Below are 12,647 nucleotides of genomic sequence, written 5' to 3' on the forward strand. Positions count from 1 at the left end.
GCTTGAGTGCAAAGACTGGGTACATAATCTAAATATTTAGTTTGATAGAATCAAATACCACAAAAACAGCTAGCACAAAATAAATAACTGGCAATTAAACATGAGCTGCAAACCATTTATTCTGAGCACTCTATTGAATATCCATCAGGTACCAGGTACTATACTAAATACTAGATAAATACAAAAAATGTGGTCAGAATTTAAGCCAAGGAACTTTGTTCTTTGAGCTCAGACATCAAAGAAGGGCCTGCAGAGAGGGATGGAAAGCTCTTGCACATATTCTTCCTACCTTTGCCACTTAATTTTTTTCCTGCTAGATATGTATGAAATTCCAAAAGAGTTCATTACACCTTCTGTTATTGCATAGTTTAACAGAAGGTGTAATGAACTCTTTTGGAATTTACTATCATAGTCAATAAACAGATATATTTCTCATTTCATCTTCAACTCCTTATGATTTTTATTTTGCCTCCAACTCCAGGAGATAGTAAATTTACTATATGGTGCCAGAGTGATATTACAGTGGGCAGGGCATTTGCCTTGCACACAGTTGACCTGGATTCAATACTGGGAACCCTATATGGTCACCAAACCAGCCAGGAATGACTCCTAAGTGCAGAGGTAGGAGTAAGACCTGAGTAAAGCTGACTGTGGCACAAAAAATTAATTAATTAATTAATTAAATAAATCTACTATTAAACACAGCAAGTTATGAATATATTACATATATAACCTTCAACTCCTTATAAGGCAAAAAGACAAAATAGTGGTGAATGAAAAAGTACTAATAATATGGAGAGGGGAAATACATCATAGCACAGAAGTACAAGGTAAAATAAACTCTCTCTATATATAAAATAAACTTTATCAACAAATTAATAATCACTGGTGATATGTCCTATCATCAAATTTTATCTATAAAATGAAAATTTAACTATTGAACTGGCAACTAAATACAAAACACACACACACACGTCCATCTGAATAAAATTTATGGGAAAAGCTTGAAAAACTCTTCAACAAATAAAACAAGCAGCCTCCTTTCACTTTACCCAGTGGGTTTAATACATTGTCATTTCCTATTGCAACTTTCTACAAACATGCATGTCCTTCAATTTTTATAGTTATAAAAGTGGTTTTCATATAGTATTCGCAAGTTGGATGAAATGTTTGATTCTGCAAAGATGACAAATTCTTACACACACATCATGGACAGGAAGCTAAAAAATAGAGTCCAGTTTTAATTTTTTCATGCACTAGCTGGTGATGGCAACAAAATAAACTCCTAAATAGTACTTAGGAACAAGACACCAGTAAATTCTTCTAATAAGGTTTCTAGAAAGTAAGTTATTCAGAAAAAAATAATAATTTTAGAGTATTTGTAGACACCTGAATTTGGCCCAAGTAAATGGATCACAAAAGAGATGTTACAGGAGTTAAAATGTCACATGCCTTGCATGCATCAATTGGCCAGGGTTGACCAGGGTTCAATCCCCAGTACCACTAACCATTCAATCCCCAGTCCTCAGAGTGTCTCAGGGTGTGGCCCTGGAGACCCCCATCTGGTTAACCCAGGTCATCCCCAGCACATTGGGGCGAGCAACACCACATCCTTGGGTCCTCACACTGAAATATCGGCCTGTGTGGTCTGAGGCACTGCTTGGGAGGCAAAACTAAATAAATAATGGATTTCACCCTGAACCTATCATTTACTGAGTTCCAGGGAATTTTACAAAGAATGTTGTAAATATCCTCTCACAGCAAATCCACAAGGGACAATTTTCCTTTTCTACAAAGTAGGAAACCCCGGCTTCCTGGAGTCTCCTTTTGCAGAGCTCATGCTTATCAAGGAACACTCAAGCCCATCTCACCACTCGGATCCCTGTTCTCTCAACTCTGCCATGTTGTTTCTGGATGATTAGGTCTGATTTTGATTTGGTGGGAGTTCTTTTTGGAGGAGTGTGGGGAGGGTGAAAGGGGTTTGGGCCATGACCAGCCAGTACTCAGGGATTACTCCTGGCACTACACTCTTAGTGGTGCTCAGGGGACCACATGACATGTCAAAAGTTAAATCCAGGTGAGTCAGGTGTAAGACAGTCACCCTACTTGCTATACTATCACTCCAGCCCATATAAGGCATGATTTAGTAAAAAAAGCAAGAGATGACCATTAAAAATGACTTCAAATTATGGTAGCAATTTCTACAAATACAAAAATACTAAACTGTATTTTGTCTAGAACATATATTGTCCAGTTTTTTTTTTAAATCTGTAACAAATCCAGTTTTCAGATCTTTGTTAAACAAACTCCCAAATTTTAAAACTTTAATTAAAATATTTATCTACTACCCTAACTCATAACATAGGATGCATTCTCCATTATTTATACGTTAACTACACTAATACTTCTTCCTAAGGCTTTTTTGAGGTTTTTATACAAATTGGAGAGTCAGTTTAACATGAGCTTTAGTAAAATAGGTACTTTTATGTCGTCTTTTTTGTAAATATGTATCATAAAATTTCCCTTCCCCACACAATGTAATCATGTTTGTTCGCATGCTACCAGAATTCCAGCTTCCTTTCTTTCCCCGACAATCCACATGTCCGGAGCCCCTCTGTCCTTTGTACTATTCTCCCAGTGCTATCATTTTTACTTCCTATCATTCTGTTCTCCATGGCTTTGGGGTCACCGGCAATGCTGCCACAGTCACTGGATCTCTGACAAGAAACTGAAAGAACTTTGCCTTTGATGTGGTCTCCTGAAGGATCCTCATCCATAGGCTATTTGTAGCAAAGGAAACCCCAAGGTCAAAGGGATCATGGTTGTAACAAATTCTCTTTTTTTAGGAATAAAAATAAATAAACCATTAAACTCACCCTGATGTAAAAAAATCCCAGCTGCTACTCCATATGTGTTCCCAAGTACTAAATCATTTCAAAATAAAGAACATGGTAAGTGATTTATGCACCTTCACTCAGGTCTTTAGGGTTGTTTTTATGATACTGGTTGTGCCTTAGAGATTCACAGTGAATGATCTAAAGTGAATGACGAATAAAACTCCCTTAAGACTGCTCTGTTAGCCACATAGTACAGTACCCACCACACAGTACATCCTCAAATATTTCTTCATAATTCAGTAGAATAAGTATTACTTTTGTTCCCACTTAAGAAAGTATTGTATTTTTATCAGACTTAAATCTCCTAATACATGCTTTTCTTTCCATTGCAATTACAACAATTTCCCAAAACCTTGCCAATACAATGTACATCTTTGCAGAATCCAGAACATCCCATCATGGAGAGGCAGGAAAACTCAGGACACTCAGAACCACCAGCAACCCCATCGCCAAATGCTCTGGAACAGTTATTTACAGAGATTTATTGTTGTTTTTCAAAGCCTTTCGGCTCAAATGTAGCACGGTAGCACTGTCCTCCCATTGCTCATGGATTTCCTCAAGCAGGCACGGGTAACATCACCATTGTGAGACTTGTTGTTACTGTATTTGGCACATCAAATACACCACAGGGAGCTTGCCAGGCTCTGCCGTGCGGGTGGGATACTCTCAGTAGCTTGCTGGGCAATCCGAGAGGAACAGAGGAATTGAACCCCGGTCAGCCACATGCAGGGCAAATGCCCTACCCGCTACACTATCACTCCAGCCCTTTGGCTTAAATAAAAGAAAAATAGATGGAACATCCTGGGGCTGGAGAGATAGCACAGTGGGTAGGGTGTTTGCCTTGCAAGCAGCCAACCCAGGTTTGATTCCCAGCATCCCATATGGTCTCCTGAGCACCACCAGGAGTAACTCCTGAGTGCAGAGCCAGGAGTAACCCCTGTGCAGAACCGGGTGTGACCCAAAAAGAAAAAATAGAAGTTTAGGATCCTGACACTTCAGGAGAGAAATCTGCTGGAACTTAAAAGCATGTGCTCTAGTTTTTGAAATAAAAGCTAGGGTGGAGCCAACAGAAATAAGTAACTGTTTTAAAATATGATGTCTTCTCTGTGTCTATAGTGATGCAGGCAGTCAAGCAAGACTCATTCCTGCATGCCTTATGGTCCTGAAAGGGTTTACATTCACCTGTGTATGTGAGACTGTTTTCAAAAATTACAGCATGGAAAGTAAAAACACCTATAGCATATACTTAGTAATAACCATTATTTTCAAATGTCTTACCGTAAAAATTACTATCAGGATAGTTTTCTCTCTCTCTCTCTCTCTCTTTTTTTTTTTGTCTTTTGGTTTTTGGACGACACCCAGTGGTACTCAGGGCTTACTCCTGGCTCTCTGCTCAGAGATCACACCTGGAGGGCCTCAAAGGACCATATGGGTGTTCCCAAGATTGAACCCGGGTCAGCTGCATAGAAGGCAAGTTCCTTCCCTACTGTACTATCCCTCTGGTCCAGGATATAGTTTTCTAGCCAATAAAAGGCTGGCATCACTCAAATTTGATTTATAAAGGTAAAAATCAGAGACTATTTTCCCCTCTTTGTTTTGGTAGTAGATGCTTTATTTTATCCATTCACGTAAGTTGTTGAAAACTTAGGTTAAATTGACATTACCAGAGCCTCTGCTATGACTCTTTTTAGAAATCTGTAAATTCTCTGGCAAAAAGAAAACTCTGAAATTATAAAAACAATCTTCACGAAATTAATCATTGGGGTCAGAGAGATAGTACAGAGGTCAAGTAGGAGGTGGGGGACCCTGGTTCCATCCCCAGCACCACTCTGCAATCCTGGAGGTCAGTAGGGTGCAGAGGTGATCTCCACACTGCAGTGCCTGAACAACACCTCAACCTCTAACTACTGGGTCAATAATTAACAGGTTTTCTGAGCACCTCTTGGGAAGCCCCTTTCCCCCAGGCCCAGATAAATTAATCTTCAGTCAAATCATGGTTTCTGCATGAAGCTGCAGCACTGAAGATGTATCCAACACAATGTTGCTTTGGCACTGACACTGACCAGTGGGCCACGGGCTGCCCAGCTCTTATGAAAGTGTGTAATCAGCAATTTACACCAACAGCTCAGAAGGCTATGGGGCCTGGGAAAATTCCCAGGAGCAACAGGAAACAGTAGCCAACCTCTCCTGAGCTTTGCCCTTAACTTACCAAGGAAGGAACTGGCAGACTGGAGGTGGAAAGTAAATATAAGATAGTAAGGTGAAAAGGAACCTGACTGCTAATAGATAAAAGGACGTTCTTTAACCGTAAAAGGCAAGGACCACAGGACACACCTGTCAAAGGGCCAGAGAGATGCCAGACCTAGCCCAAAGAGCGCTGGCTCCCAAGCAGGTGCCACCTAGCTGGGGGTGCAAGAGTCTGCAGCAAAGAGCCGAACACTGCGTCATTCTGGGAACTTCACAGAGGTCTCAGGAGTTGGGGGGCTACCAAGGCTTGTCAGCAATTTAAGTCTTTCCGGAGGTCGGGGTGAAAATGACGATGAAGGGGCCTCTCTGATCCCACTTGCAGGCAGAGTGGAGTGGGGTCCTGCAAATGGGACTCTCCCAGGGTCTGGAGGGCAGTCACGCTCCAGCTCCCACACCCGGGAACCACCTGGGGTGGCTGAAACGCATTTGTACTGGGGAGCACAGTGCTGCCTAGGTGCTGGGGCGCTGAGAAGCACCCCTGGGATGGCTGAGCCGGGAAGATGAGCGGCCCGCGAGGGAAGCAGCTGGGCAGTGCTACCCACCCCCACAGCCTCTGAAGCTCCCCAGAGAAGATCACGGATCCCCGAATTCGGGGGAAAAGTGAAGAATGAAGCGCGGGTGCCAAAAACACCTTGAAGTTCCAGAACCCGGACACAGACGGACTCAGAGAGCAGGAGCCAATGAATTCCCATTCCTGGAGGCTGGCAACAAGAACTCCGCGGGGGGAGGCGGGCGATGCCTGCGGCTGAGGGAACCCCGAAGCCCCAGGCCGGGAGCGGCGGGGGCGCCACGGTGGCGTTCCTAGGATGCGCGGGGCTCGCTGGCAGCCCGGAGTGGGGGTGGCGGGTCCCGGAGCGGAGCGCGACAGGAGAGACGTGGAAGTGGGATGCGCGGGTCCCAGCGTCCGGGAAAGTTTGGGGCAAAGAAAACAGGTGGGCGTGGAGGCGCTCCGGGGCCACGGGGCCCCCAGGCTGGAGGCGGCGGTCCCGGGCGCGAGGGCTTGGGACACCGAAACCCCTTTCCGCGGGGGCGCAGCTGAGGGTCTCGGGATGCAGGGCTCGAGGAACCCGGGCAGGGGCCCCGCCAGGCCGCCCCCCAGCGGCCGGGGCCACTTCCCCGCCCGCGCCCCCCGCGCCCCGCAGCTCACCGAGGGTGCCGTCAGGCGGCTGATGCTCTCGCCCAGGGAGTCCAGGTTGACCCGCCGGCGGCGCTGAACCCTCCGGGCCCCGGCGGTGGCGGCGGCGGCGGCGGCGGCGGCGGACGCGGCCGGGACCGGGGCCGCGGCCGGGGCCGGGGCCGGGGCCGGGGCGGCGGGCGCGCGCGGCTCGGGCGCTCCGGGCGGGCTGCGGCTGCCGTTCCAGTAGAGCCTGGCCAGGGGGCACTCGCCCTCGTCCTCGGGGCTGGTCTCCAGGTAGTCGGAGCCCAGGGAGCTGAAGGACTCGGACGAGATCTTCCTCCGAGACATGCTGCGGGCGACGGCGGCCGGGGCGGCGCGGCGGGGCCGGGGCGGCTGGAGCGGCGGCGGCGGCGGCGGCGGCGGCGTTAGGCGCGGCGGGGCCTCGGGGCGCGGCGGGGGCGCCGGGCCGGCAGTGAGCCGTGGGGGCGCCGGGCGCTCATGGCGGGAACTTGAGGCGCCGCGGCGGCTCCGGGGCCCGCGCTCCGCGGCGGCGCGGGGCTGGGCTGGGGCGGCCGCCGCCTCTGCTACTGCTGCGGCGGCGGCGGCGGCGGCTGCTGCTGCTCGGGCTGCCGCCCGCCGAGAGGCTCCGAGTGGGGGAGCGCGGGAGTCGGAGAGCACCGCAGCCGGGGAGCCCGGGAGCACCGCAATCCGGGAGTCGGGGAGCCCGGGAGCACCACAGCCCGGGAGCCGCCGCCGCCGCCGCCGCCGCCGCCGCGCCGAGGCTTCTGCAGCCCGCGCGGCTCCCGCGCCTCGCCCGCCGCCCGCCCCCCCCCGCCCCACGCGCGCCCTCCGCCGGCGTCACGTGGCCCCGCACACTCAGCGCGAGTGTAGCCCCGCCGGGCACCACGTTTCGGGAGCGGCGGGGACACCCGGGCGTCGTCCTCTGCGCGCCCTCCCGGCTCCCGCCCCCTCCCGTCAGGCGCGCAGCCTTCCCGAGGGCGCGGCCCCGAGGGGCGCGGGCAGCGGCAGGCGGCGGGGGTCCCGGGGAGGCGGGGCTGGGGTGTCTCTGTTCTCTCCCCTCCTTTCTCCGAGTTCACCGGGCAAGTTCGCGGCAAAGGGCCAGGCCCGGCGGGACCTCCCACCACCCCCGGGAGACGCCGAGAAGGGGAGGCCGGGCGGCCCGGGGTGGAGGAGTCACCGACAACGGGGCGGAGGGCGGCGACGGCTCCCGGGCTCAAGCGAGCACCGGCCTGGCCGCCCTCGTGCTGGACAGCTCCTGGGCCACCTGCAGCTGCGCTGGCCGCGCTGGCCGCGCGCTCGGGGCACCCGTTCCTGCAGACCCCAGGCCGAGCACCGGGCTGGGAGCACACCGGGTGCGCCCGCGTCCCTCCCCCGCCCTGTCCGAGCGCCCCGTACGCGGTTCTGCTCGCGCTTGGCTGAAACGCCGCGCCCTGAGCTAGGGCGAGTCAGGTGAGCGTCTTTCCCAGCCCAAGCCACAGAGCACGCACGTTCCTGCTGCCCGCTCACACTGGGGCCGGTGCATCCAGATTGCCCGGGACGGCCGGCACCTACCCCGCGCCACTGGGCTGGCAGTAGCTCGGATGGGTTGCGCCACTAAGGTAAGGGGTTGGACGAAGGGGTAAAAGAGAGTGCCCCCTCCGAAAGGGGGAGTCCCAAGCTATCCCGCCCGGCCCCTGGCAGCAAAATAAATAAACACCTTCCCCCATCTAACCCAGAACCCCTCAAAATAAAATTCAAGCGTTTTAGTTGCTTTTTTATTGGGTGTTTGGTTTTTGTCTTGGGGGGTTTTAGGGGAGGCGGGGGATTGAAAGGCACTTCTAAGGAAGACAAATGGGCTTGTGCTTATTTTTAAAAAGCAATCTAGACAAATCTTTCCTGCACTTGTACCCCAATTTGCTTAAATCCAAAAAGTATTTCTTAATATTTTGTGAGCACCCAAATAAATATAAATGCCATTTGAGGTTTCCTTCTAGATCTTATGGAAATCCACTCTTATCATTTCAGAGACATGTCTTCTTCTCTGATCCTAAACAGGTATTAAAATATGAAATGTGTACACTGTCACTCCCACTCTCTGGTACTGAGATAAGCCAATGTCAGTAAAACACATATTACTCCACCACACCATGGCAGAAGAGTCTTGAACAAATAGCAGAGAAATATCTCTTCAACAAATAGTGTTCAGTTTTTGGAAAACCAGACGCCCATATGTAAAAGGATGTGAATGAACGACTCCAATAAGATGCACGAAAACAGATCTAGTGGATCAAAGATCTGAAAACAGCCCTAGAAGATTAAAGGTGAGAGGCTTGTGTTGGGAGAGTGAGCGATGGCACCAGAGTCCACCTCAAAGACCAGGGGAAAGCAAACAAAGATAGTCAGCTGAAACCTTCTCAAGCTGAGAGCCTCTCAGGCCCGAGTGATAGGACATCAGGTGGGACACAAACCTTACACAGGGCTGAGCAGGGTTTAATCCCTGGCACCCTGTACAGCCCCCCAAGTTCTGCCAGGAGTGATCCCTGAGGACAGGAAAAGGAGTGATCCCTGAACACCCAAAACAACAAAATCTGAGGATTTGGGTACGGCTTAAAAAAATGTTAGCGTAACAAAATGACAACATACTGAGTGGATGAAATACGTATCAGACATCTGAGAAAAATTTCACATGCAAGGTTTAAAAAGAACTAGAACAAGTCATTTAAGTGAAGAGTGATCTGAATAGAAAGTTATCCAGAAGGGATATAAAGATGATCAACAGAAACATAAGAAAAGGTTTGTCAAACCCAAACCACAAGACAACATTTCACATCTGTAGGGCAAATTACATAAAAAACAATGTCCTCGAAAGGCCGTGGATAAAACAATGCTCTTGTACCACTGCTGGGAAGACCCATTCCTGCAGCCACTCTGGGAAACAGCAAGGAGCTTCCTCAAAGCTCAAATCAGAACCACCATAAGATTCAGCAGTCCCTATCTTAAACTAAGAAGTTTCTGTTCCTCAAAAGAAACAGTGACCAGAATACAAAGACAGTCTACAGAATAGAAAAGGATATTCACCCAATACCTCTCTGATAAGGGGTTAATATCAACGGTATACAAGGCACTGGTTGAAATCTGCAAGAAGAGAACATCCAATCCCATCAGAAAACGGGGCAATGAAATGAACAGAAACTTTCTCAAAGAAGGAATCCGAATGGCCAAAAGACACATGAAAAAAAATGCTCTTCATCAATAATCATCAGGGAGAGGCACTCATTTGTAGAGTACAAAGTAACACAATAGAAGACTAACACCTAAGTACAGTTGAAATAAGGGTTAGGAGGACTGCCGCATGGCTTGATAGCCCATCTCATGCGCGTGGGGGAGGGGGTGTAGCTGGGACGGAGAGAGGAACACTAAATAAGTGATGGTTAGAGAGATTGCTCAGGATAGTAGATGCATGCTGAAAGTAGATTATGGAGCAAACATGATGGCTGCTTGTTACCTGTAGTGCAAACCATAACACCCCAAAGGACAGAGAGCGTAAGAGGGATTGTGCCTGCACCAGAATCAGGAGGTGGGAAGGGGTGGGGGTGGGGGGAGGGACACTGGGAACAGTGGTGGTGGATTTTCCCAGAACAGCTGGGCACTGGTGGAGGGATGGGTACTTGAATATTGTTTGACTGAAACGCAATCATGAAAGCCTGTAAGTCTGTAAATGTATCTCATGATGATTCATCAAAATTAAGATTCAGCCGTCCCATTTTTAGGTATATCCAATATAAAGTTGTTCATTTGAAAATTATATCACCCCAATGTTTGTTTGTAGAATTATTTAAAAGTTGCAAAATGGAAACAAAGGTGCACATCATCAACAGATGACAGTTAGAAAGATGTGGTGTATGCACATGTGCACATGATTGCATGCACACGTGCCCGCATAGAGGAGAACACTCTTCACCTATTTTTAACCTATTTTTAAAAGAGAAAATTTTGCCATCAGCAGCAAAGGATTGTGCAGACTTAAGGGGTAAGTCAAAAGGATAAAGACAAAAATTGGTTGGTTTTATCTATGTGAGCAATGTAAAGAAAGAAAACCAATGAACAAATAGAACTAAAAATAAGCCAGTAGTCATGCATATTCAACAAAGTTTAGATTGCAAAAGGAGAAGAGATTTTGGGGTAGATGAAAGAGTGTACACGATGCCCCCAGCCAGACCCCACCACCTCAGGACTGAGTACCATAGAGATCTACCAAAAACTCCAGGTACTTGAGTCATTGTGGATGAAAACTCTAGGCCTTCTCAGAGCTGGATGGGTGATCTCCCCCAACCTCCCCAGGTTTCCCAAAGCCCAGGCAGCCATACCTAAATCCCACCATGGCCGTGGAAGCTCATCTCCCAGCCCTGTTCCAGAGACTCAGAAATAAATCTCAAAAGAGATAATCTAGCCACAAAAATTTCTCAGACACCTGTTTCCTCTGAGACCTCTAGGGCACTCTTGGAGCAGGGTGGACCAACCAGCACCCCAACAAAGCCCGAGCAGTCACTGCCACATCCCAAAGCTTCTGCCATGCCTCCTGACTGGCTGCTTAAATATTCTAGATTTTCTGAAGCATGCAGCACCTAATAGACATCTTCAAAATCTAAAACACTTATGCCCAGTAGTAGCACACCAGATTGGATAGGAATGTAATGCAATTTCGACTAACAATCTCGACTAACAAACATATCAACAGAGAAGGCTTAACTTACAACAACAGCTAGTAAACCCTGAGATAAGGACTTAATATCCCCATGGTGAGATATAATAATTTTCACAAAGTTTCTTCTATGGAAATATTTTTGATTTTTCTGTTCACCATTTAATGATAACAAGCAATATAAAATAATCTACTGTAGGCCTAATATGGAGACAGGCTTGAGGGGTGATTGGGAAAATGGAGACAATGGTGAAGGGAAGATGAGAGTGGTGGTAGGACTGGGGTTAGAATACTGAATGTCTGGAACAAATCATGAACACCTTTGTAAACCAGAGTATTTAAAGGGAAGGCGGAGAAAGAGTGTAGATGGTTTCATGGGAGGTAGAAGATATTAGGGGTTCTTTCAAAAGATAAATAAAATTTGGAAATATTAAAGCATATACTATTCACACATTCATTTCCCTTCAGATATATATGTATTTCCTCAGTCTGCTGTGTTGCTAAAACATTGCAGAGGAAATTAAGCTTAAAACGGTAAGATAAATCATGCCAACTCTTGTATTAAAGTGAAAATGACTGGGCAGAGAAAAATAGCCCAACTCCACAACTAAACTCAATAAAGAACCGGAGGCTGCCCAGCTGGTTGCGGTTGACAATGCTGTGTCCTTCTTGGAAGGAGGGCAGGCAGATTCCCCTTTCTGTCTGAAGGCCCAGCAGGTCACTGACATACCTGACATCAGACACATCTAACATAGAAACAGCCCAGCTCCACAATTGAACCTCATCAAACTGCCAAGTCACCAAATCCTTCCCACTGTATAGCGTCGGACCATGCAACCATATACACGGCCATGCTGCACCTACAAATTTCATAGTACAGTTGGCCCAGTAGGATCAGGACAAATCTGATGGGAAGAAGCCTAGAAGCCCACCAAGCTCTGTGAGCCTAAATAATAACGTGGAAGTCTCAACTTGCACCAGCCAGCCCAGCAATCGTAAATGACTTCAATAGCACGGTTGGAGTGATAACAATTATCACACATTGACTCTTAGTGATAATTTGATAATTTTTGATAATTCCATTTGCCTTTCTGTTGTAACAAAGGAGATGCAGTAAATTTGTGAATGCAAAGGGGTAGGCTGAGCTGGTGGGTGGGAAACAGGAGACAAGGTCACACTGCTGGTGGAACTGGTATTGGGACCTGAAAACACTGTATTATGAACAAGTTGGTAAATTACACTGTTATAATAAAGAAAAGTTAAGTTACAATGAGTGGATGTAAGCAATGGGTATCATTTGTTCCAAACAGTTACGAAGTTAAAAATTCTTCCTGTTTACAAAGGAAGTTTACTGACCAAAATAACTCTGAACCTAAGGGACATTTTTTGCTTTGTATGAGCCATCTGAGTCAATGGGACTTCACATAATCTAATTCTGATAAAGTGGTGGACACTATTTTGTACAAAAAAATCCTGGTTTTTATTATGATTTTCCCACTGACTTTTAAACTCTAAATAAACAGAGACGTAAATAAATAAATGAATAAGGTCTAGATCTCCATGCAGCATATCATCTGAATTATTCCCAAGCGTTTTTCATATTTATGCTCAAGAGGAGGATTTAAGGGCTCTCAATATGACGAGTACTGTGTTCCCTTATTGCATTAATTTTTTAAAAGAAAGT

The 12,647-nt window shown here is 47.5% G+C and overlaps 1 protein-coding gene across 1 annotated transcript in view; it reads right to left on the reverse strand.

Annotated features, from left to right (window-relative positions):
- GUCY1A2 (guanylate cyclase 1 soluble subunit alpha 2) overlaps positions 1 to 7,071 on the reverse strand; it is a 201,928-nt gene extending 194,857 nt beyond the window's left edge. Inside the window, exon 1 of the mRNA XM_056115229.1 lies at positions 6,292 to 7,071. Coding sequence (XP_055971204.1) covers positions 6,292 to 6,609 — 318 coding nt within the window. The 5' untranslated portion in view covers positions 6,610 to 7,071. The remainder of the gene's footprint in view (positions 1 to 6,291) is intronic.
- Between the last annotated feature and the right edge of the window lie 5,576 nt (positions 7,072 to 12,647).

The sequence above is a fragment of the Sorex fumeus genome, unplaced genomic scaffold (assembly GCF_029834395.1).
Source record: "Sorex fumeus unplaced genomic scaffold, SorFum_2.1 ptg000028l, whole genome shotgun sequence".
Taxonomy (NCBI): Eukaryota; Metazoa; Chordata; class Mammalia; order Eulipotyphla; family Soricidae; genus Sorex; species Sorex fumeus.